Raw genomic sequence first — 26,039 nt, forward strand, 5'->3', positions numbered from 1 at the left:
GAGAGAAAGGGTGAGTGTGGTTTGTTGGTGTCTGGAGAGCCTCTCAGTGCACTTAGCCCTCACACTGTGGATGCAGCTCAGCCTGCACTTGATTTTCCTCTAATTGCCACCAAGAGGGTCTCCTCTGGAACTTTTGCGGAGTATGCACAGAAGGAATTGCGTCCCCTTTTAATTTGCTTTATTGGGTTTTAGGACATTCATAAAGGGGGTGGCTGACTAAATAGGTAGGATCCGCATCAAAGTTCCCAGCTGGGGTGTCCTGGGGCACAGCAGAGCCCTGCTTCCACCAAGAGCCCACCTGGGTGGGTTCTCAAGTTTCTTTTGTTCAATTTCGTGTATGTAAGTGAGACACCCTTTGCCAGTGGTGGTGGGGGAGGGGGAGCTCAGAGTGTGGAGTGAACCTGGTTGTTTCTGAAAGTGGCCATGAGCTGAGCCTGGCCAGTGGGTCAGGACATGGGGCTGTGGTTCTTCCATGAGAGGGGAAGCCATCAGCCAGGATGGCTGGGGTGGGCAGGACTATGTGCCCACTGTCAACTTGGCGCCTTGAGGCTGACCCCACAGGTGAGAGTCTGGGATGGAGGACACCCTTGAGAACTGGTGGGTTCAGGTAGATTCTGCAGCCTGGTCAAGCCCTGGGGGCGAGGGGACCTCCATTTGGAACTCTACTCACTGAGCAGCGCTGTTGGGGGCTGTGTCCCCATGGCTTGCCAGGGGCCTCTTGAAAAGAGGAGGTTGTCTTGGGGTGTGGAAGTGGTGGTCGAGATGAAGAAAATTAGAAGTTCAGAAAGGGGAGGCTGGGCCATCTGAGGCCTGGGTCAGGGCATGGGCTGTGCCGCCCGCACCAGGAACGCTGCGTCTTTGGTCCGGGAGTGTCTGGCGGTGGGTGTGTTTCTCTTGGGAGAATCATTGCCCACCCCGCACATGTGGGTGTTTGAGACTCTCTTCTGATCACAGTAACTGGGGAGCTTCCAGGGACCTGCAGGCCTGGCCGGAGGACTGGCTGCGAGGCTGGGAAGAAGCCCAAGGGAAATCCACCTGCCCCTGCGGGACCTGGGGCTGAGGCTCCTCCAAGAAAACAGAGTGGTTCTAGACTCAGAAAGGGAAGGGCTCCCAGGGATGGAAGGGACATGGCCATCCTTGTGGGTGACACTCCCATCCCCACTGACCATCTTGTGTCAGGCCAGGCTCTCCAGCAGCTGGACCTGGCTGGGGTCTGTGGCTGGACACAGCTGGGCACCCCCAAGACAGGGCTGGGCGTGGCCCCTGCATGCTCCTCCCCATGTCCCCCACATTGTGGATTTCACTACAGTCTGCCAGTCCCAACTGACTCCAGAATGACACCAAGGAACTCTCAAAGGACACACAGAAGCCACAGCATGACTGTAACGCCCAGTATCTGTTACTCCCAAGACACCCAGACAGGAACTGCACGCAGGAGGACAGCAGGCGCACTCTCACGCGGGAGGACAGCAGGCGCACAGCCTCTCTCAGCAGTGTGTGAAGTTCCCTTAGGGTGCGACAGGTAAGTTGCTAAAATTATGAGGAGATGTAAAAGTGGAGAGGAGAAATTGGCCCATGGTAACTTCTTCAATTAAACCCATTGTTATTAGGACCCCAGTTTTGTATCATCTTATCCAAAAAAAAAAAAAAAAAAAATCACACAGTGGCTGAATAATTGTCTCTTTTTTGAAAAAGAAACTTGAGCCACTGTATTAGAAAACTGGACCCAAAGTGCAGGATGAGAAGCGCCAGCTGGGACAAAGGCTGGGTGACCCTGAGAGCCGTGCGGCGAGTGGCATTGTAGCAGACGCAGGTGGAAGGGGCTGCTGAGTGTCCGGCCTGGCTGACGCCCCTGGGGCAGGTGGCCTGGCCCGGGCACTGCGCAGGAGAGAGGAGGGTCAGCGGGCGCATCAGAGGCGTCTCAAGGGTCTCTGTTAGAGGGTGATGTGGACCCTGACCTCCCACCCCTTGGCTCCAGGCCGCCCCCCTAATCGAGGGTCCTGATGTGAGACCTCTGGCATCCTCCCGCCCACCCCGCAGCTCAGCTCCGCTCCAGTGGCGGGGAGAGGGCTGGTGGGCAGACGGGGGCCGGGTGCGGCCCTCCTGGATCCTCTGCCTGGCCCCCTCGGAGAGCCTCCGAGCCTCCCCTGACCCCCGCCCCCAACCCATTCCCTCTCTGAAGCCCACAGACACTCCCAGGACACCGCCCAGACTCCCTTCTCTACACCCTACCCTCCCAGGGCAGCCAGATCTCCTGGGATGCCCCCCACCCAAGGGTGCTGGTCCTCCAGGGATCCCCCACCCCAGCTCCGAGGGCGCCAAGCCTCCCTCTCTGATCCACGGGGCTGCGGAAGGAAACCCCTTCCCCCACCTCTTCCCCCAATCCGAGGGCCCCGTGTCTCCTGGGACCCCACTCCGGCTCCGAGGGCACCAGATGTGCCGGGAGACCCTGCCCTTCGGCGCAGACACTGCCCTGGAGCCACCGCGGCGGGAGGGCGGCTGGGCCGCGGGCGCCCCCTCCCTGGCGCGGGACCTGCAGGAGGAGGGCGCCTTGGCCATGGAACTTGGAGCCGCAGTCGGAATTAATCGCTATTATTGCTGATCACAGGGCCCGAGGCGGGGCGGGGCGGGGCGGGGGTCCCCGACCTGCCTCCAACTGCTTCGGGGGTCAGAGGTGAACGGGAATCCGCGCAAACTTTTCCGAAGTCGCAGGCCCCGCCCTTGCCAGCGGCGCTGAGGTGCAGACAAAAGCCGGCTGCGTTTTTACAGCCTGTCCCCGGTGTCACAAAGGCCTTATCAGCCAGACGCGCCGAGAACGCCACTGTTCCTGGCCGGCGGGGTCAGGCGACTTCCCGGGACAAAAACCGGCTGCGGTGGGAACCCGGCGTCTGCGGACCCAGCCTGGGCCGGCTCCTGGCTCGAGGGCGTCACAAATTGCGCATTTACTGTACTGCAGGCCCCTTCCTGCAGGGCCTGTCATAAATTATGACTGCAGCTCCCTACACATTCCTGCCGTCTGCTTATGATCCTCCTTCCTTGTGCGACCCGTGGTGGGTCCTGCTCAAGCACTAAGTCAGCGTGGTGGGAGAAGTTTGTTCAAGCAAAAATAAAGTCTGGAGTTTCTGATAGCCTTTAGCCCCAGCAGCGGCCTCAGGGAGGGGACTGGCCGCCGGAAAGGAAGAAGAACAGTATATTTTCTTAAGCGACAGCATCTAAGCATCTATGCCTTTTTATAAACACTTGCGTCCGCTGCGCTGTTGAAGTCGTGCCTGAGTCCCGGGGTTGTGTTGCACGGGCAAGGCTGGAATTTTCTCTTTGGTTTAAGGATCTGAGAGCCTGGGGAACCCGCTTAAAAACAGCTGAGTTTACTAGCGCCAATAAATGTCTGCTCTAAATGGCTTTAAAAAATAATGATGCCAAACAGACTGGATTTGAAGTTAAGTCCTTGTTCCAACACTTCAGGTTCTCTTTGTAACAACAATGACTTGACTGAACATGGGTGAACCACACGAAACGCGGGTCCTCGGAATTCAAACTGTATTTAGCATGAGCATGACCCTGCCTATTTTCTCCCCCTTTTATCACTTTCCAGACACAAAGAGGCGGCTTCTTGTAGGTAAACGGAGTTCTGGGACAAATAAATGGCCACGTTCTCAACAGAAGGCAGAGAAATTGCCTGCGAAAAGCCTAGAGTCAGGCTGGGCTTTCGGGGTTTGTCAGCGTTCATTCAGGCGGAGCCTTTTATGAAAATTCATATCATTGCTCCCCCGCAATATTCTTTAAGACACAGAAATCATTTAAATTTACAATGGCTGCCAGCTTTGGGATACCTTCTCCTTACAGGTCTTTAAAGAAAGTTTTTAAAATATCAAATCAATTCATAAGAAAAGAGACGACTTTCGAATATGAAGCTGTAAGTGGTACGGTTTTCACTCCCGCTTAATCATAGAATTTAACAATATACATAGACGAAAAACTCCATGTAAATGCCCCCAGGTGGGAATCACCAGACTGCAGAGTAAAAGGCACTGGGGTGAATCTGAGCAGTGGCTATTCCTGTTTTCTCTTTCCTGGAGTAAATGATTTTTTTCCATCAAGCGAACTTTTGGGCTTTCTTGTCTCTTTTTGACCAGTATAAGAAACTTTAAAGGCAGGCTTGAATCAAATAGGTGAACCCTCCCTTCCATGTGCTTACTGGAAAAAAACTCAATCGCTCACCATTCTAGATTTCAGAATTCAACTGTGCTTGAGTTTGCTGTGCGAGAGGCTTTTCTCACAAAACATGTGAAAGCAGCCAGTGGAATCGAAATTCTTCCCAAACCGTTTCCCAAAAGCAAATTCCCCTGGTGACCCAGTCTGCCTCTCACCTGGCCTTGGGAGAGAGAGAGGACGTTGGTCTGAGGATTGTCTCCTGCATTTTGGTTTTAGCTCTCAGGACTTCCCCTGAGGCGAGGCGGCTGGGTCTCAGCGCTGCTCCCGGCTTCACTTTAACTCCTTGCTGTCTCCACGCGCTGTGAGTGTGGGAAAGTGCTGTGATCCCCCAAACCCTGAGGCTGGCCCAGGAGCTGAGCAGGTAGTGGTGATGGTGCTCTAAATGCCAGCAGGGGCAGCACCCCGATGTGCAGTGCCGGGTTTTGGACAGAGGTCTCTTTTCTCCCTCCCCTGTGCACGCCTGTGCTCACGAGCCTCCCTCTGGCCGGCCTCGCTTCGTGGCTTCCTCCGTGCTAAGCGGCTGGAGGAGACCACAGTCAGGGTCCCGGACTGCAGACCGTCCTGTCCTCTGGCAGAGCGAGAAAAAGCCCGCTGGAGTCCTGGGCTTTGCCACATTCTTCTCCTCCCGCACATGGCTGAAGCATTTTTATTAAGCCTAAGTTTTATTATTGTGTTGTGTGCGATATGCCGTCACCTCCCCAGCGATCAGACATGAAATAAAACTCTATGTACCCTTATCTGTTTCTAGTTGTGCGGTTTGGATCTGGATTATAAAAATGTAAATGGCGGGTCCACAGTTAAATTACCTTGATCATTCTTAAATAGCTTCTTCTAGTAAAGTGAGCCCGTGATGAGCAGGAAAGGAATATACACATCCCGACAGGTGGCTTGCGAAGGGGTTCAGACAGCATAGTTGAATTTAAACCTTTTTTTCACCAAGAAGAGGATCAGTTTGTTCCAAAGGGGGCCCCATAAAATGGGAATCAAAGCAACTTGAATATACTTTGGAAGTCTTTTGTAAGCTGGTTATGAAATGCTCAAAGGAGCGCCCTGCCCTCCTCCTTCCCATTTCAAGGGGGTAAACTGTATCTCATGGTTGCAGGCTCCTGCCTGCCCTGACCAAATTAAAAATCTATGATTTTTAATTTTAAAAAATTATGAGGATGGCCGGGGGCGATGGCTCCCGGCTGTAATCCCAGCACTTCTGAAGGCCGAGGCTGGTGGATCACTTGAGGTCAGGAGCTCGAAACCAGCCTGACCAACATGGTGAAACCCTGTCTCTACTAAAAAATACAAAATTAGCCAGGCATGGTGGCAGGCCCCTGTAATCCCAGCTACTTGAGAGGCTGAGACAGGAGAATCGCTTGAACCGGGGAGGCGGAGGTTGCAGTGAGCCGAGATCGTGCCACTGCACTCCAGCCTGGGCAACAAGAGTGAAACTCTGTCTAAAAAAAAAAAAAAATTGTGAGAGATAAAAGCAAAGGGAATATGGACATGTCTGGGGTCAGGGCAGAACAAGATGATGGGTGTTAGATGCCGTCTGTTTAAAATCCCAACCCTGACAGGGCACACGCCCAGACAGAAACGCAGGACCCGGGTCAGAGCCCAGGATGACAAAGCAAAAGAGAAATGCCCTCTGCCGACCCGGGAGACCCCGGGTTCTCATGCACACCCAGCGCAGGCTCTTGTCCACGCGGTGCTGCCTGGCCACCAGCGGCCACTCTTCTAACACAATGCCTTCGCGGAACACGCTCTGCGGGGGGGCTGCGCTGCTCTGCGGGGGGGCTGCACTGCTCCACGGCGGGCGCCGGGACCCCTGCTCTGCCCCTGGAAGGCGCTGGGGTTTCGGGGGTTGTCTGCTGCCCAGGCAGCCCCAGGGCACTGTGCAGATTGGGGCTGCTTTTCTCAACCCAGGGGTGCTGCAGGTTGTTTGAGAGCCCCCACAGCCGTTCCGAGGTACACTGGGGGGCCCGCACCCGAGTCTGGCTCCCTGACATTCATGTTTGACCTCAGCCCTGTCCCCCGCCATCCTCACCCCGCTAGCCAGTTGACATCCAACCACCAACATTCTTGCCCTATTGAGGCAACGTGAGAAAAAGAAAAACCAGAAACAAGCAGCGCCGGCCGTGAGAGTCCCCTCCCTGCCTCCCGCGTCCCCCTGTGGGAGCTTCATCACCAAGCTCTTGTTTTCTTTCTTAAAGTTAAAACAAATTCAGGAACTGCCCCGTCTGTGCCTCCTGAAACATTTCAAACCAGTTCATTTGTTCATAATTACAGGAGAAAGAACCACGCAGGGGGGATCTGAGTGTCTTGAATTTTCCAAAAAGGAAAGTAGGAGCCGGAGGATCGTGGCGGGCGCACCCCTGGAAAAGTGCACGGAGATCCCGAGGGTCCCTCTTCCGCTCATGCTCAGATGAGGCAGCAAGTCAAAGTTCCCCATGTTGACTTCTGACACCTCAAGGCCCTACCTCCCTTGCAATCCGATTGCCCTGAAAGTCCCAGGGCAAAGGCTCGGTCCCCCAAGCTGTGCGCGTGGAGGTTTTGCTCCCCGCAGCTCCCCAGGAGCCTGTGCTGCTTCAGGAGCAGCGGCTCCCTTGGCCTCGGAAGGGACCAGTGTGTCCTTGGCTGTGATCTGGGGCCTCTTTGTGCAAATAGAAAACCACAAGTCCCCTTTTGGGCGACACGGCCGGGCCCAGGAGCAAATTCATGACCCAATGTGGCCTCTGCCTTTGCTCAGCTCTCCCATGAGCCATGAGGAGGGCTGGGATGGGCCTTAGAGAAGCAAGGGCCGGGGATGGGCCCCGTCACCTCTCAAGAGGTCCCCTGGGGCCAGGAGGGGGAATCTCATTGCTAGATGAGAATGTGGAGGTGGGGCCCACAAGTAGCCCCTCAGCCCCACACCATGGGGATAGCTCTCGTTCATGCAGAGGACGGTCCAGTGCCCATGGGGCCTGAGATGGGAAGGGACAGGGTGCTGGGCCAGCCCCGCCTGGGAAGGAGGGTATCCGGGCCTCCATGCTGCCCTCAGCTCAGCCGGTCCTGCCTCCATCCATGAGGCACCGTGGGGCAGCAGGGCAGCAGGGAGCCTCTGGGGAGGTGCTGGCCGGTTGCTGAGTCTTTCCAAGCTCTGGGGCTCACACGTTCTCAAGCCCCTGTCCCCTGCCTCTCCCCAGTAGCTGTGGAGGAGCAGATAGCCGGTCTTCTTTTGTACAGGGCAGGTGTCTTGGGGCATGTTAGGGGATGCTAGGGAGAGGGACACGTGGTCAGTGATCTGAGCAGGCTTCTGAGCAGCCAGAATGTCAGAACTGGGCCTGTGAGTGCTGCACCACCCAGCTCAGCAGGTGCCCTGGGGCGCCCAAAAGCGTCAGCTAGAGCGCCGGTACACTGCACAGAACCATGAGGGATCTGGGGGTGGCGCCCGCCCCCAGACCCCATATGAATGCACAGCAGTCCGCATCCAGCGAAGGCCAGGAGGAGCCCGGGATGGGCCAGAGGTGGTATGTGACTCCCCTGCCTCCAAAGTGCCCCTGAAGTGTGGGTCTCACCCCAAGGACATAGGAGCACCCTGGAGGCCCCAGTGTTTGCTTAAGTCCTGGCTGCCAGTAGCAGGAGACTCAGGAGGAAAGCCCCAGCCTGGGTCCCCATCTGAAGATCGACCTGAGTTTTCAGTTCAGAGCGACCTCTCTCCTCTGCCCAGCAGGAGAACTCATCTCTTCTGGGACGCTGTGGCTTCCAGAACTTTCTTTTTAGGATGTTTGGACCATCTTCTGCCCCAGTCTCCTTTTTCCTCTGAGAATGGGGGCTGAGGTCACATGTCTCGAACCTCAAAATGACGGTGATGCTTTTCTGACCGAAGTATTTTCCCTGCTGAATGCCATTTGGCAGACTCGACGTTGTTTTACGGACCTCAGATGTTCAGATATGGTTCCTTCCCTTCTGTGTCTGTGCTGCATTAGAGGTAGGGTGGGTGTGCAATCTTGCAAAAGAGAGACAGAGAAAGAGAGAGGGAGAGAGAGGAAGGGAGGAGGATGGTTCACTTGTGTGTGTTTGTGTGGGGGGGAGTGTGGTGTTCATAAGTGCCAGAAAATCCTGGTGGAACTTCTGGCATGGTGGAAATCTGAGAAATAGCGTAAGTATCATGTAATGTTTCTTTCTCAAAGAGAGGCTGTTAAAAACTTTAAAAAAATCTTGGTTTTATTAATATTTCAGGGCAGTTTTTATTTGAGATCCACATAGGGTCAAATAGGTTGCTTTGCAGGAACCCACGTTTCTGTGGTCAAGGCCAGGGAATGGAAATGCGTTCCACTGAGGCCATGTGGCCATCACAGTGCACACGAGAGAGCGTTTAAACACTAGATTGAAATCTATGATATCCCTTTCAAAAAGGCATTGCTAAAAGTCATTTCATACGAGAATCTATGGGTTTCTGAGAGCAGTTTTTCATATTTTTAGTATTTAAATGTTATTATTATTCAAAGAAAATATGTCCCACACAATGCTCATTTTCCTTTGATAACTGAAATTCACGGTTGAGATTTCAGGAGGAGAAGCTGCCAACTCCACCACCTCACTCCCCGTGCCTGGGCAGCGAGTCTCCTCCAGCCTCCGGCCGGCTCCTGCTTTCCTGGGCGTTTCCCGGGCATTCCAGCCACGTGGCTTATCCAGCTCAGAGGTGCACCTTTGTGGGGACATGGGCAGGAGTGTTGGTGGCCCTGTAACACCCGATGTCACCCGCTGTGCTACCTATGAGGGTGTTCTCAGAGCAGAGGGATCCTCTCCCTCTCGGAGGGGAAGGGTCTCACAGTGAGGTTGAGGGGGTCAGAAGTGCCCTGAGCGGAGGAATTTCTCTCTGCTTTGGGCCAGTTTGACGTTGCGTTTGCTTAAATGTGCATTTCAAGTTCCCTCTGGGTTAGTGGCTTTAATTCAGCCTATGGACCTAAAGCAGAGGGAATGAATCCCTTGAGGCGGTGTTGGAGAGTGCCGTCTAGCAGGTCAGGAGGTATCCCAGTCGTTATGACATTATCTGTGGTTTGGGTAATAGAGCCAAGTATGTTTCTGACTCTAGGACGGAGCTTTGGAGGGAGTCGGCACTGTGGGGTAACGGCGGGGTAAAGGGAAGGAACGGATCAGGATTCAGGATCATTCTTCCATCCTGGCAACAAGGATTTCTGTCCCCTGGTCCTGACCATGGAAACACAGTTGGCTGCAAAGCAGCCCATTCCTTTTGGACCTCATGTGTAGCTAAAAGGAAAACTTCCCTGAAATATTAATAATACAATGAAGATTTTTTTCAAAGACAGGCTTCTCTTTGAGAAGATTACACATCTGTTTGTTTTTTAAAAAGCTAGACACGTAAAGATACCCACTTTACTGCTTAAGTTTAGTTCAAATGTTCTAATAAACATTTATTTCCTAAATAAAAAAATCTGGGTCCTTCATTACTGTCGTTTGCATCTCACAAAAGCACAGCCCTGGCCCAGCCCTGTGGTGCCCCTGCCCCTCGGCTTCCCAACAGACGACCAAGGACACACACTGTCTGCAAATCTGAGCCCCAGAAAAGGATGGAAAGACCCGTCCTTCTATGCACCTCAAGCCCAATTTTCCTTCACTCCAATTTCACTTTCATCTGGAATAAGGAAAATATATTTTTTAAGTTCTGTTCTTATGTTTATGATTATTCTTTTGCTTCCTCTCTGTATTTTTTTTTCAATCAGAAAAAGTTATTTTAAACAGTTTTGGCTCTAACTGAAGGCCACGGAAGTCCTGGTAGTACAGCAGATCCATGTCCCCATCCAGAACGAGCTTGTCCAGCAGAGCAACTGCTCGGTGGAGACTCTGCTCCACAGCCAAGGGGACGGCAAATGAGGGAGAGCCCCTGGCAGCCAGCTGGGGCCTGCGGGACCTCCCTGGAGTTTGCTCTCTGCATTTCTTAGTGCAAAATTATTTCTCTCAAGTCGAGAGCCTTGAACCACTTTCAATGGCTTGCACAGGCTACCCGGAATGTTCCGTGATATGGTCTTCACACACATTTTTCACAGCCATAGGATCCTTTTTTCCTTTTTTGCAAATGAAATCTCATGTATGACCCCAAGATATTACAGGAAAAACCAGACTGCTGTGATGGAAGGGGCCGGGGACCCCAGGCACCCTGAGGAACGCACGGTGTTGAGAACGCAGGGTGGAAAATGCCGCCCGGGAGGCCTGGCTTGAGAGTGAGAAGAGCCTCCAGGGGCCACTGGCAAGCTTGGAATAGAGAAATTCATGAAGCAGCGACCAACTCTGGGGAGACGGTGCCTTCTGGAGTAGAAAGAGACTCCGCATCTTCTCCCCTGATCAGCCTGTGGGTCTGGACGCCTGTTCCGGTGGTGGTGTGGACCAGCAGTGGAGGTCAAGGGTCCAGGGAGCTTAGCGGGGGCCTCAGTCTTGAGGTGGCAGGGACGGAATGAAGGTGTCTCTTGCCTGGTTCACAGGGACTTTGTGCCAAAAAGGCCAAGGCCTTCAGCAGGCTGGTCAGAGGCCCTGGAGGCTCCAGGAGGCCCCTGAGTGGCTGCCTCATTGGCCGGTGCTGACTCTTCGGAAAATTTGGTTAAACAGCGCCATTTAGATGGATTTTTGCAGTGACGGTTCCTACTCTATGCTTCTCCCGTGTCCTTCGGGGAAGCGGCATTTGCAGGAAGTGTGGGCCCTGTGATCTGGGGTCCTGCCTGCTTCATTGCCCTTTTCCACCCGAACCACCATCCTGGGGTTCAGGAGCTGCCAGCCTCGGGCGGGGGCCCTGAGCAAGGCTCCGATGGAGCCCTCCCGGGGCGAGTCAGCTCCCCAGAAGCCAGCGCTGGCCGAGCACCAAACAGTGCCCCCACCGCAGGCCAGGGCTTGGCAGATGTCCCCAGAGAGGCTCAGACAACCCTCGCCTCGGCACCTCCGCCAATCTTGGTGCCGTGTCCTCAGGGACAATTCCAAGGGGCAGAAGTCCCCGTTATGAGCCCAGACCTACCTGCTCACTGATCTGACACATGGTGAGATTCTGATCATCGCAGGAGCACGCCACACGGATGTACTTGAGCCAGCTGCCGGCCCCAGCCTGATTCGCATCCACGCAGAACTTCTCGCTGCCCAGGTCTTCGGAGATCTGCTGGGAGGAAAGTGAAGCAGGAGTCAGAGGTGCCCTGTGTGCTGGAGTCTGCATACTGCCTCTGCCCACCCGGAAACCTGGCTGTTTGGGCTCAAATAGGAAGGCAAGTTGGCATCCAGACCTCAGCCCACCCTCCGGGCATCAGCGGGGCTCCCAGCCCACCCAGACTGCCCAAGCCTGGGAGTCTCCAGGAGTCTCCAGGAGCCCAGCGGAAAGGCAGGGAATGGCCTTTTCTTTTCTCACCGAACAGATCACTGCCCTGGCCCGGCGATAAAATGAGCCTCCAGAGTTGCAACCCCCACCCCCGCAGCAAAGCTGTCCCACGTGTGAGAAGGCAGAGACCGCTGCATCTGGGAGCAGAGCCCTCTGCTAAGGATGTGGGGCGCTGGGCTAGAAAAAGCATGTCTGAAGGTGAAGGTGTTGCTGGGTGTGCATGTGCATGTGTGTGTGCACGCTCAGGGCAGCCTGCACACCACTCTGACAATAAGAAAAGCATCTGGTTTCCTTAAGGCTGGAGAGTTTCAGTTTGACACCCAGCAGCATGAAGACGCCTAGCTCTTCTCACCATGCCCGCAAAGTCACACGCACACCAACTTGGCTTTATTTTGTTGTTGCTGTTGCCTTGAACGGGCAGAGTGGCCACCCCTAGGGCTTTTCTTATTTACTGTTACCCCTACTCCTCTGAGGACCACTGATGAGGAGACCTGACCTGAGGTCCACTGTGGAGAGATGGTGTCACCTCGACCAGCCTGACCACGGGTGGCGGCTGCAGGCCTCCCAGTCTCCCCCACTCTGGCCAGTGGTTACTCTGGGTTCTGAATTCAAACCAGTGGCATCTTGGGCAGCCCAGCCCAGACAGGGCAGGAGGGAGGACAGGGGGCAGGGGCTGGGGACACACCACACTCAGGTCCCCAAAGTAGAAAAGCTGTGTCTCTGTGGGCAGGAGTGCCCTTGGGCAGGTGTATCCTGCTGGATAGGTGTATGTGGGTGGGCAGCTGTGTCCTCGGGCAGGTGCGTCCTGCTGGACAGGTGTGTCCAGGTGGGCAGCTGTGTCCTTGGGTGGGTGTGTCCTGGTGGGCGGGTGCATCCCTGAGCAGGTGTGTCTGGGTGGGCAGAGGTGATGGATAAGGAAGTCAGAAGGACCCAGGGAAGTCAGGATGAGACAGTGACCTGTCCAAGTGAACACAGTGGAGGCTGACTCTGGGCACCATGGGCCTCTGATTCTCTGGAGTTCTCCTGACGGCTCCATGGTGAACTCTAGGACCTGGCAGAGGGGAGGAGCCGCCCACCTGAGGTCAGGAGCTGCCCTCTTCTGACCAGAGAGTCAGGTGCTTTGTGAACAGTGCAGGCGTTCCCCAGGCATCCTCAATGACCAAGAGCCCACCTGGCCTGAGAGTCCACAAGGAAACGGAGGTTTCAGGAGGCAGCTGCTTAGCTCAGGGGTGCACAAGGGTGCTGTGGAGTCCACCTGTGCATCTACATCCCATCGGCCCTGAAACCACATCCCCCATAGGGCCCATGGGAGCTGCTGTGGCAGCCTCGTCCTCTGAGTGACAAGTCTCTGAGCATATACACTCGGGCCAAACTCTGCGGGACACCTTAGGGGCTGATTTGGAAAGAGGCTGTGAGCTGAGGGGCCTCAGTTCTGAGACTTTTTGCTTTTTGGGGACTTTATCATTCGTGCCAGAGCAAAATGAAATGGACCTAATTCTGAAAGAGAGGACGTGGACCAGAGACAGCCAGGTGAAGCCCGGGCAAGGTGGAAAGAGGCAGGGATGTGAAGGGTGGGGAGAGACAGCTGAGGAGCCTGCCAGGGCACAGGAGCGCCCCAGCCCAGCCTCTGTCCTCAGCTGCCAGCGTCCAGACCCTCAGGAGGTTGGGGCCAAGAGCATCCACTCCCATGTGCACAGGCCCCGGTGACCCCAGTGCCTGACCCTCAGACGCTCGGCATGCACTCTCCCGGGTTCCTAGCCATCTCGGCCTGGTGCTGGAATTCTTTTGAAAAGTTCAACGTCAGCACCAATCAATGGGGAAGCGTGTTGTCCACGTGCCCCGGCCTCTGTGTGTGGCGTTCCCTCTTTCCCTGAGGCTTCCAGGGAAAGTTGGCTCCCAGAGCACAGCTGAGACGGGGAGAGGGTCTCGAGTCTCCTTTCCCTTCCACTTACTCTCGGTCTCCTTGCTGACATCCTCTACCAAGCTGGGGTTCCCGACTAAGGGTTTCCAGAGGTACTGGGTAAGACAGATTGGGGTGCAGGGTGGGCGGTCGGCCAGGGCAGAGGGGGATGCTCCCGGGGTCCCCCTATCACACACAGCCGTGCCTGCCCCTGGAGCCCTTCTGGCTCCATCCAGGGCAGTGGGAGATTCACGCGAAGGCTGTCTCATTTCAGAGACGGCAGCAGCAGAAATGCTCCCAAGCTCGTGGGCTGTGGTTGCTGTGCTCCAGTCACCAAGTGAGTGTGAGTGAATGGCCTGGTCCCTTCTCTGCCCGGGGTTGGCCCTGAGTCCTGTCCACTCGGAACTGTAGATGGGCCTGTGGTCCAGAGAGGACATGGATCCAAGAAGCATAACTAGGCTAGAGGCTGGTGCCTGAGGAAACATTGGTGGCGGGGGAACACTCAAAATACAAACGATGGATTAGCAGGAGCACAGCCGGCCACATGGGGCTGGCAGCATCCCAGTCCCGTCCCCAGCCCATGGGTCCATTTCTCCATTGAGGCCTGCTGACGTCACAGCACATTGCACACAGTGCCTGTGGGCTGAGGGCTGGCACTCACCCAGGGCGTGCCGTGCCCTCCCACCTGGGACCCGGACTTTTGTTCTCAAAGCTGGAGTACCTGGGCCACAGCACTCCACTGGTGCAGTCAGGAGTACGTGCTCCGGAGTGCATCCCCCGCTGAGCCCAGGGACCAGCTGATGGGGCTCAGGCCACTTCCTGAGAGGCAGGACTCACTCCTAATGCACCCAACATATGGACTCAGCCAACACTTTCCCCCTGTTCTGGGTCCCGGTTGGCTCAAGCCTTGCTTTGGTGGGGAGTCTGTGGCCACCCTGCTGTTCAGGACTCAGGGCGGGTTCCCAGGGAGATCACCTCTGTGTTACCAGCTTCTGCAGAGACAGCTCTGCCCTAGGCAGGACTGCAAATCCCTTGACATTTGAGGTCCTGTTCCCTAAAGGGGCTGCAGGAAGGGTCCTCACGCTGTCCAGAGCGGTCACTGCCTGCCCTGCCCAAGTCCAGGGCCAGCCCAATCCAAGAACCACAGACTCAGCAGCCCGCCCCACTGCGCCCCATCTCTTGCCAGGACAGGAGTGGCAGGGGCGTGGCGTGGAAGGGAGGAGGCCACAAGCGGCTGGTTGCCACTGGGAAGGTAGGCTTCCCATCCTGTAGGTGCAGACCCAGGGCCAGCAGCCCACGTGGGGAGGCCCCTCCCCAGGCACAGAGACCTCTCAGGGCCCTCTCACTTCCCACCCTGACTGCTGGTGCACATCAGGAAACCGCTGGAAAGGCTCGCCAAGCCAGAGCTGTGGTCGGCAGCCCTGCCATCTTCCTCTGCCACAGGGAGGGAGGCTGGGCTGGCCAAGACCCACGGGGCCCCGTTCCACCTCATCACTGGCCAGGTCTAGGCTGGAAGTCACTATGGGGCAGGGGACTCACAGCCCCTGTATAGGTAGTGGCCTGGGTGCCAGTCTCTCCCTCTCTCTCTCCCCTGCTCTGCTTCTCTCTGTCTGTCTCTGTATCTCTCCCTCTCAGTATGGGTCTCTTTTGGGCTTTCTCTCCTCACATATGGTACAGGGGCCTGGGAGAAGGTAAATGACGCTGTGAGTGACCACAGCCATGGCATGGGCTTCTCCTGGGGCCTGGTTGTTGACTCGAAAGTGTTGGCCTCGGTCGGGCGTGGTGGCTCACGCCTGTAATCCCAGCACTTTGAGAGGCCGAGGCAGGTGGATCACCTGAGGTCAGGAGTTCAAGACCAGCCTGGCCAACATGGGCAAACCCTGTCTCTACTAAAAATAGAAAAGTTAGCTGGGCATGGTGGTGTGCAGCTACTTGGGAGGCTGAGATGCAAGAATCACTTGCATCCAGGAGGCAGTGGCTATAGTGAGCTGAGATTGTGCCACTGCACACCAACCTGGGTAACAGAGTGAGAGACTCTGTTTCAAAAAAAAAAAAAAAAAAAAAGGGAGTATTGGCTTCACCTTGACTTCCAGGCCTTGGGGTCCATCTCCCCAGGAAATCCCTGGAAAAACAATCTGTGTCCCTGGCTGGCTGACCAACCACTATTTTAAGTGCTCCCAAGCACCTCACCCTACAGGTGCACATGTATCTGGGTGTGTGCTTGTGTGTGGGCGTGTACCTGCATGTGTGCACAGGTATGTGGGGGTGTGTGCATGTGTGTGGGTGCACCTGTGTGTGTATGTATGTGTGTGTGTCCATGTATGTGTGCTTGTCCTGGGGGAACGGGGTGAGAAGCCTTCGGTGAGCAGAAGGCTGACGCCAGCAGGAGGACATTGAAGGGATGGCCAATTCCCTCTCAAAAACGTGGGTTCTGTGTCTAGAGGAGAACCCTGGCCCCTTCCCTCCAACCCCACATCTGAGGCCTCCTCAATGCCTGTGATCTGGCCACTGATGGCTGCAGGTCCAGGGACCCACCTGTGCCCTGGGACAGCCAGTCTCCAGACACACACCACTGTGCTCTGTGGAGCAGCCACCCATTGTGCTCCCAGGCCGCCAGTGTACTGTTGAATGCATCGAGTCACCGGGAATTGTTTTTTGGGGCATAGGCTTTCCCTTCTTGTAATGCCCGCCTCACCTTGCAAAATAAGCCTCTCTTTTCCACATGATGGCCCTGCAGGTATTTTCATGCGGCCTGAGTCCTAACCCTCCCGTGCCAGGGTAAACATCTCTGGCTCTCTCAAACGTGTCTGAACGGGGACACAGCTGATTTCTCACCCACATGGGACAGTGTTCTGGAGCGTCCGGTCTGTCCCTGACCCTCTCGGGTGCAGAGGCCTGGAGACCGGAGGCAACAGCTCCCCCAGGGGTCCTGGTCTTGAGTGTGCGCCCAGGCTTTGCTGCCCTGCTGGTGGGGTCCCCGCCCTGACAGCCTCTCCTCCCTTGTCACTCTCATTTCCTGGGCATTTCTCCTCATTCCCGGGAGGCCTGGACCCCAATCCCTGACCAATTGGAAGGTCACAGAGTGGGAGTTACACCTGCCTGGGGCGACTGAGGAGGGCTTGGTTAACTCCTTCTTTCTACAGAGGGGTGCCTCTGAGGGGGGCCAGGTGGGCGCTGACCCTTCCTCCAGGAGAGCCAGGACGAGCCCTGGTCTGAGGGACCTGAACCAGTGACCAGTGTGCTGGGAGGGGGTGCTGGAAGGACATGTGCTGGGAGGGGTGTGTTGGGAGGGGTGTGCCGGCAGGGGGTGTACTGGGAGGGCTGTGTTGGGATGAGTGTGTTGGGAGGAGTGTATTGGGAGGGGTGTGTTGGGAGGGGTGTGTTGGGAGAGGGTGCATGGTAAGGGATTGCACTGGGAGGGGTGTGTTGGGAGGGCTGTGTTGGGAGGAGGTGCACGGTGAGAGATTGCACCAGGAGGGGTGTGTTGGGAGGGCTGTGTTGGGAGGGAGTGTGTTGGGAGGGGTGCGCTGGGAGGGGTGTGTTGGATGGGGGTGTGCCAGGAGGGGGTGCACTGGAAGGGGTGTGTTGGGAGAGGTGTGTTGGGTGGGGTGTGTTGGGAGGGGTGTGCCAGGATGGGTGTGTTGGGAGGGCTGTGTTGGGATGAGTGTGTTGGGAGGGGTGTGTTGGGAGGGGGTGCCCAGTGAAGGATTGCACTGGGAGGGGTGAGATGGGAGGGGTGTGTTGGGAGGGGTGTGTTGGGAGGGATGAATTGGGAGGGGTGCACTGGGAGGGAGTGTGCTGGGGGAAGGTGCACCTGGAAGGGTGCGTTGGGAGGGATGCACTGGGAGGGGTGAGTTGGGAGGGGTGAGTTGGGAGGGGTGCGTTGGGAGGGGTGAGTTGGGAGGGGTGAGTTGGGAGGGATGAATTGGGAGGGGTGCACCGGGAGAGGGTGTGCTGGGAGGGCCAGGCCTGTGTCTGCTGTCAGAGTCAGGTGTAGGATCTCCCCCGAGATGCCTGACCATGTCTGGCTGCCTGTCCCAGCATCGAGGGTCCAGTCCTGTGGGGGTCCTGCTGGACCCATCTGGGAACTCCTGAAGGAGGGAGCAGGTGGAGCAGGAGCTTGGACAGACCTTCAGAAGCCACTGCTTTTCTGCCTCAGACCAGAGAAATGCTCCTGAAGTGGCCCTGGGTTGTGGTTCTGGCTGGGCAGGTGGAGGCTCAGGCCTGGCTTCTTGGGCCTGTGCCGTCTCTGATTCCAGAAACGGCAGGTGTTGCCCCGACCGCTGCCTCCTCCTGCCGCCTTTCCTGTCCTCTCTCGCCTTCCTCCCCAAGGTCTCTGTGCACTCAGGGCCACACTGGGTGCTGTCGAGACCCCTCGCTCACTGCCGCGGGCCTATAAGGTGGATACTGTGTTGCTGCCCCACAGTACATTTTGTAGAAGAGAAAATGGAGGCCCCTGGAGACGGGGCCAGCTCCCAGCCCAGGCTGCTGGACTCCAGAACTGTGCCATGGCCTCCCCGTGTGCTCTCCAGGGCCGACTCAAGGACCAGAGGGAGGGCCCCCACGCCCTGTTTGGGGGGTCGCAAGATTTCATGTGCTCTGGAATCCACAGAGCAGGCCTGGGCAGTCCCAGGTCCCAGTCCCTGCTTCCCTTGGCGTGAGACTTGTCGGCACCCACAAGGACAGAGAGAGGCCACCCCTCCCTAGCTTGGTGGCCCTCAGGCTGCCCAAGTTGCATCTGACCGGGGCCTTCCTGGGCTCTGGGTGCTCCTGGAGATCAGGGATCCGTGGAGGAAACATTGGCAACAGGAACGCTCAGAGGGAGGTGGTGTCAAAGGTCACAGCCATGTACACCTGACCACAGGCTCCTTACTGTACCAGGTGGGGCCAGCGCCAAGGATCTGTGCCAAAGGCGATGTCTCTGCCTGCCCTAGGGCGTGAGCCCAGCCTTTCCAACCTGGGTGTATGCTACATCCAGCCACGTCTGGGAGCCGGGCCTGTTTTGGTGTGAAGTCTTCTAGCCCTGACACCTCCAAGGCCCTCTGGGAACCTCTTGGGCGGGCCTGAGTCCTGGGATGTTCTCCGTGACATAGGAGGCCGGTACAGATGAGAAGAGGGTAGACGAATGAACGGACGCACGCACAGTGACCTACCGGGCTCACTGCTCCCTTCTGTTTACACGCGATCAATGAACGCAGGAGGGAGCCACAGATGGAAGGAGTGGCCCAGTCCACATGCCTCCACATGGCCGGCTTTAGCAGGCAGTGGCCTGGAGGCCACTGTGGCCATTGGGCTGTGTCTCTCTCCAGATCTGGAATCCAGCTCCCTGCCTGATCGCTACTTAAAAGCCTGGCTTTGGGCTGTTTGGGGCTGAGCCTCAGGAGTCCTAGGACTTCCAAAGGAAACTGCCCTCCTGCCCACTCTCGCCCACTCCCCGGCGCCTAGCAGCTCCCCCAGCTCATAAATCAACCCCATCAGAAATGCTGAGTTACGAAGTGAAGTGAAGGAAAATTTCTCTTAACCTTTACTTTTTTTGTATATAATTTGAGGTTTCCTGCACTTCTAATTTGTGGGCTCTCTGCTGGGCTGGTCCTCCATGTTCAGTGGGCACAGCCAGCCGCTGGCCCCGGCCACGGTGTGCGTGCAGGTGGGAACGCCGCGGCGTCCATCATCAGCTTGCCTAGTGGATTCTGAGTGTGCAGGGAGGAGCGGAGCCCTGGGACGCTGCCCCCTCGGTCCCGCCTCCTGCTGCTGCCAGGAGGCTCCCCAGAAGTGGTATGGAGTCCACCTCTGACAGCCAGGAGCTGGCGGGAACCGGGGGGAGGGTCTCCTTACCCTGACCCCCTTCTTTAAGGACCCATGCGCTGATTCGGAGTAAGAAGCCCTGGCTGTGGAGCCCTGTCATAGGCACATGCGCACACGTGCACACACACAGTGGTCACAGTTGATGGTGTCCACGAGTAGCTGAAACAGAAAGCCCATTCTTGTGATGCAAGGAAGTGGGGGAAAGGTGTTCTGGAAAGATCTCAGTCCGGTGTGAACACAGAGCCTGGATGAGCTCATAAATCCCTGTCCTGATGCCCAACAGGGGGCTGGGTGGTGATGGGACCCAGTGCTAATGAGAAATGTGGCTGGTGGGATGGGGCCACACCACGGCCAGGGACATGGGAGGCCTGGCCGGCAGTCAGCAGGCCGGGGGCCCACCTGCTTAGGCTGAGAGGGAGATGGGAGGAGAGGAAAGGATGGAGGATGGGAGGGTTGGGTGGGGGAAGGGTGAGGGGGGAGAGAGAGAGAGGGAGAGAGAGGCTGCCGCTTGGAGAAACAGGCAACTCTTGGCAGCCATTCCTCCAAGACAGAAGCCAGCCTCTCTCCTAAGCTCAGAGAGAGAGACAGGGAGCAAGGGTGGGCTGTCTGGGGTTTGTCCCTGGAAGAAGCCAGAGGGGTGGTGGCTCTTAGCTCCTGCCTGACTGTGCTCTCACTGGATGGTTCTCAGGCAGTGGGGCGTGCTGGGGGAGAGATGAGGGCCAGGGTCCCAGGGTCTCAGAGAGCCCCAAGAGCATGGCCCAGAATTCGGATGCTTGTGGCCCGGAGGTACTCTCACAGCAGAGGAAGGCCCAGGACATGTGGAATCCATGCCTGGGGGGCTCTGCTCTTGTGTCAGTGCTGGGCAGAGCTGAGGAATGCAACGCGCTGGAAAAAGAGTCACCAAATTCCACACTTGGTAGCCTCTTGGGGCCACAGACATCTTCAAAAACCTAGTGAAAGCCACAGATCAGAACTCACAGAGCCACCCAAATGCCATGTGGAAGCCTAGGGTTTAAGAGACCCTCTCCCTCTAAAAGCTCCAGACACCCAGATGCCCTGCAAACATGGAGGCTCACAGATTATCTCCCCCTAAACACCCAGACACTGGGATGCTGTGGCGCTCCCGGGGTGCACTGACCATCTCCCCCAAAGCACCCAGACCCCAGATGCTGTGGAACTCTGAGGGAGTGCGTGGCCCTCAGCAGCCAGCACACAGCCCAGGTTCCAGAGCTCTGCCATCTCTGCTGTGGAATTTCCTCTTAGTTCTCTTTCTCACCTTCGTTCCCTCCTCCCCTTCCTTCCTATTCCTATTTTCTTTATTCTTTGGGCGGGGTCTCCACTTGGGCGGGGAGCGACCTCCCAGCAGCATCTATGAACATTGAAGAAAACTCTGGTTGAGACAGGGAAGCAAAGAGGAGTCTCCATCTGACTGTGCACAGCTCCCAAGCCCCTCAAGGTCCCCTGGGGTGGGACTTACACACCCTGATTTCACACCAGTGGTGGACAGGGGCCACACAAGCCCGGGCCTCGAGGCTGTGCCATGCCACCTGCCGCAGGAGTGGTCCCTGCCCCTTTCTGCAAACTGCACGCAGTGTGCCCCTGGTGTGTCCCCAAACTCGGCCGTGCCACTGCTCTCCCAGCAGCCTGGGGGTGTTGGGGGCTGGGCTTCCTCCTTGGTATGTGGCTCATCCATCGTGGCACCTCTGAGGTTTGACTTGTTAGCCATGGGCTGCAGCCCTGACTGTCAGAAATAAAGGAGCACGCTGGTGACTCAGACCCACGCTATTGCAGCTTTAGTGAAATGAAGGGTTGAGACACAGGCTCACAAAACATGGAACACCTAGAGGTGATTGGCAGTGCGTGGAAGGAGCAGGGTCTGTGGAAACCTCAGGCCTGGCAGCTGGTGGGGTGGACACAGTGGGGAGCACCATGTCCTGGGGGGAGGACCAGCGGGACTTGGTGGCCCCCTCCCTCCAGGATGCTTCAGAGACTGACCTCTGAGTCACACAGACCCTCCCAACCCCGATCTCCCACCGTCCTCATCATGACGATGTGGAGTTGTCTGGGGTCCTGCCTCAGTGTCACCCTTTGGAACTAGAAAGCCTCTTTTCTGCTTTCCAGCTGCTTGGAGGCCGTGGCTACATGCAGATGTGGTGGGCTCTGAGGAACTGGGAGCTGGCCTTTGGCACCTGCTGAAGACGTCCTGGAGGACCCCTGTGCTCAGCCCTGCCTGGACACTGAAGGTTCTCTGCTGTGTGCCTGTGGTGGCCACTTCGGGCCACTGGTAGCTTGGGGGCCTGCAGCTCCCCCGCCTGGCTGCTCCTGCTCACCTGCTCTTCAGAATGAGGCCTTCCCTGGGTCTTTCGGATAAGCAAGAAGTACAGGCACCTCTGGCCCTTTGGGAAGCCTTTAGTGGGGTCCCTAGGACCCCCGAAGGGATGAAGCAGCCCTCGCAGTGAGTAGGAGAGGGGCACCCCGTGAACAGGCTACGCCGTGCGCTCTGCCTTAGAGAAAGCTTCTGTCGCCGCTTGCAGGGCTCCCCCTCCCCATCGCGGAAGGTCTCAGATGTGCACGGAGCCCCCAGGAGAAAGCCCATAGTCGCACAGAGGGCCCTGGGCTGAGTGAGCCTCAGGGGTCTTCCTCAGCGACCCAGGCCAGCTGCTAGGTGGTCTGGACCTTCCTCTGGGGGCACACATGTCCAGGGAGCCTCCGTCTCTGCCACACATGTTGGGAGCAGCTTAGGTATAAGAGGTGTCACCTCTGAAAAGCTGTGTATAAACCGTATTTCTGTAACGGGCATCCCAGCTCACAGTGTGTCATTTTTTTTTTTTTTTTTTGAGACGGAGTCTTGCTCTGCCGCCCAGGCTGGAGTGCAGTGGCCGGATCTCAGCTCACTGCAAGCTCCACCTCCCAGGTTTACAACATTCTCCTGCCTCAGCCTCCCGAGTAGCTGGGACTACAGGGGCCCGCCACCTCGCCTGGCTAATGTTTTGTATTTTTTAGTAGAGACGGGGTTTCACCGTGTTAGCCAGGATGGTCTCGATCTCCTGACCTTGTGACCTGCCCGTCTCGGCCTCCCAAAGTGCTGGGATTACAGGCTTGAGCCACTGCACTTGGCCCAGGTGTGTCATTTTTAAAGGGATCCTGCACTATGGTCAAGTGGAATGCTCTTTGCCAAGGGGGCGCCCTGGGTGCCTTTGCCTGGCTTTGCTGGCTTTGATCTGGGGAACCCAGAGCAGGGCAGAGAAGGGTCTTGTGCTGATGAGGATGTGCTGTTTCGGGGCAGGGGTGGGAGCAGCAGCAGCATGAAAAGCCGGCCCTGGCCCTTGGCGGTCTGCGGCTGGGATCCCGGGATCCGGTTCTGGCCCTCCTGAGGGTTTTGCCTGGTGCTGGCCTTATACAATACTCCTTTTGGGAGGGCACAGGGACCTCCATGTAAAGTGGCAGTCACTTTCCCACTCAGCAAGCCCCCAGGAGGACACCTAAGCAGGCCAAGCTGCACCCAGAGCTCCAAGTGGAAGCAGCATGGTTGGCTCCAGTTGGCTTTGGTTGGCTCTGGTCAACGCCAGCAGCCTGGGCAGGGTCTGTTCCCTGCTCCATCCTCTTCCTGTGGATGCTTTCAGGCAGGACGCCCCAGGCCCGGCCATGTGTCCCCGTGGGGACGGCAGGGAGGGCAGCACGCGTTGGCTGGGCTCCTTCCTGGCTACAATCCCTGCTGTTTTTCTCATGGAGGTGCAGGCTGGAGTGGGTTTGCCTCACGGGGCCAGGCTGCTGGAACTGATGCCCCAGCCCCACTCGCCCAGCACCCCCAGGAGAGAAGCCCCAGGTCCCTCATCTGTCCTGCCTGCAGGGAAGGACCCCAGGGGTGGTCACGTCTGTCACGCCAGGTTGACCAGGCCCGGTTCTGTGGCCTCGAAGGGGCATTTTTCATAAGCACAGAGACGGATTTCCGTGGCTGTGTAGATGACTGAGTCAAAGCAAGGATGTGGGGGACCGAGCCTGAACCTGCTGAGAAACATCCACAACGACGGCCTGGGACGTCCCCCTGAACCTCCTGGCTCCCCGAGGAGATGTCTGGACTCGCCACAGTGTCTACTTGCCCAGACATGGGTCCCCGCAAAGGCGCGCTGGGGCGGGACCCTCACTGTTTCTCCAGGGCATGGCGATTTCCGACCTCAAGGAATCTAGAGCTCTAAGGAGACTCTGGGTGCGAATACTCTGGCATTGTTGCCCTCTGCTGCCGGCACTGCAGCGGGGGGACCGAGACTGTCCTGTGGAGCTCGCATGCAGAAGTAGGCTCCCCTAACTCCCATGCTCCCAAGAAACCCCAGCTCTAAGGAGCCTTTTGTGTGTGCCTGAGCTCAGCCCCGCCCCACTGGGTGTCCTGCTTCTTACGAGGTGGAAGCGTCCACGTCCTGGTCCTGCGGCGGTGGAAGTTTGATGCCCAAGCTGCTGCTGTGATAACATCCAGGCAATCTGGACGGGTTAAGGTCATTGGTGCAAAGTCCCCCAAGCCCCGCTAGCCTGTAAGTCATTCCCTGAGCCCGCAGGCTCTGCATCAGGCCCACTCCCCACCCTGCCCCGCAGCAGGCCCCGCACCAGTCCCTGCTCCTTAGGCTGGGCCCAGAACCCCGTCCGTGGCGCTGGCTCAGGCTCTGGAGGAGGGTGGGATCCGGGGCAGCTGTGCCAGAGCAGCAGCTTCTCCACCCAGAACAGGCTGCCACAGTTCAGACATTAACAGCTCTAACAGGTGTTCAAACCTGAATTTGATTTAAGTTGGGTCAAGAGCAGGAGGAGCCTCTGAGCCTGAAGCTTGCACGTTACCGCAGACTTGGCTGTGACATTCTCAAGTGAGATACTTTTGTTTTGGTTTGGTTTTTGAGCATAGCAAAGATTAGAAAAAAAAAAAAAAAGCCCAGCAGCCCCAAACCAAAGGCTCGTGGCCACGTCCTTGCCCGGGGTGAGGCTGGAGCCCAGGTCGCCCACAGGAAGCGGTTTCTCTGTGAAGTGACACGAGGCCCTGGGAAGTGTCACAGTCATAACCTTTCCCTGGCCACTTAGACGGTGACACACTGCAGAGCTTGTGAATGCGGCACCCCACAGCAGATGCGGGAGGAATTCTTCATGATGGCCTGAGCTGATGCAGCTGGGGGTGGGGGTTCCCTAAAATAGCTGGCTTGCACCCTGGAGCCATGGGAAGCAGGGCCTTTGGGGCAAGCCCAGAACTTCCCTTTGTTGGAGAAATGCCCCCAAATGTGGCGGCTGAATGCCAGGCCGAGGAGCCTACCAAGGACTCCTGGGGTCTCTCCCCCAGCTCTCTCCCCCGTTGGTTGGTTCCTGGGGGGTTGTGCATGATCTCAGTAAGAGCTGTGTAGAGGCTCATGGCCTGGCCACCCTCAGACCCTCTCAAATGTGCAGGCTGCACCCAGGGAGTGACTTCCAGATGGACCTTCGGAGGACCAGACACATTCAAGCAGGAGCAGCTCAGAGTCTTCTCACTAGCTTATTCTCTGGAGAGGCAGCGCTATGCAGAGCGGAGGCCCACAGGTGCTGAGACTCACCACTGAGTCACTGGATGCTCATATCTCCCCCAGGGGTAGCCACCCTCATATCCACATTTGTCAATGAGGGAATGGAGGCACAGAAGAGTTAAGTAATTGGCCCAAGTTTGCAAAACCAGAAAGGGCAGATGGACTGGGCAGTGGGCCCTGGCTGTCCACCTGACTCCTTTCACACTGTCAGGACCAGCATCATGCACCCTGGCTTGCCCTGCCCTGCTCACTCTCCTCTAATTGATGATGGTAGCCAACAGCAACTGAAGCTCTTCCAGGACCTCACTAGGATCAGTGTTCAGTCGGAGCTCACTGAATGTTTCCATGAATGGATGGATGGATGAGTGGATGGATGGATGCATGGAAGGATGGATGGGTGAGTGGGTGGATAGATGGATGGATGGGTGGATGGATGGATGGATGGGTGGGTGAGTGAGTGGATGGATGGGTGAGTGGGTGGATGGATGGATGGGTGGGTGGATGGATGGATGGATGGGTGGGCGAGTGGGTGGATGGATGGGTGAGTGGGTGGGTGGATGGATGGATGGATGGGTGGGTGGGTGAGTGGGTGGATGGGTGGGTGAGTGGGTGGATGGGTGGGTGATGGGTGGGTGGATGGATGGGTGGGTGGATGGATGGATAGATGGTGGATCGGTGGGTGGATGGCCAAATGGATGTATGGATGGATGCTGAAGGGATGAATGGGTGGATGGATGCGTGAGTGGGTGGGTAGATGGATGGGTGGATGGACAAATGGAAGAATGGATGGAAGGTGAATGGATGAATGGATGGATGATTGAGTGGATGCATGGATGGATGGATGGATGGATGGATGGATGCATGGAAGGATGGATGGGTGAGTGGGTGGATGGATGGATGGGTGGGTGGATAGCAGACCCTCCCCTCAACTTGCCCAGACACTTCTGGCTTCCCCAGCTTCCTATGGTGAGACACAAGGGAACACCCTTCCAGGAGTTGTCATGGTGGCAGCATAGGCACCTGTCCTGGGAAGCCTGCCCTGGTCCTCACGTCAGGCTGAGGCCCCTCTCAAACTCTCTCACAGTCCCTGCCCTTCTTAGCATGGACACTGCATTGGGCCATAGCTATCACGTCGCAGGTCACTTCCTCTCCTCTAGTGGTTGGTGGGATTGGAAGGTTTTATCTGGCTGATTCCAGACCCAGGCAGACCGTGAGTGCTCAACACATGCTTGGGGAACAAATGAAT

At 56.9% G+C, this 26,039-nt stretch overlaps 1 protein-coding gene across 1 annotated transcript in view; it reads right to left on the minus strand.

Annotated features, from left to right (window-relative positions):
* PRDM16 (PR/SET domain 16) overlaps window positions 1–26,039 on the minus strand; it is a 253,864-nt gene that overhangs the window by 43,796 nt on the left and 184,029 nt on the right. The window contains 1 exon segment of the mRNA XM_017882422.1: window positions 11,207–11,341. Coding sequence (XP_017737911.1) covers window positions 11,207–11,341 — 135 coding nt within the window.

Source organism: Rhinopithecus bieti, unplaced genomic scaffold (genome assembly GCF_001698545.2).
Source record: "Rhinopithecus bieti isolate Rb0 unplaced genomic scaffold, ASM169854v2 scaffold_13351, whole genome shotgun sequence".
Classification (NCBI taxonomy): Eukaryota; Metazoa; Chordata; class Mammalia; order Primates; family Cercopithecidae; genus Rhinopithecus; species Rhinopithecus bieti.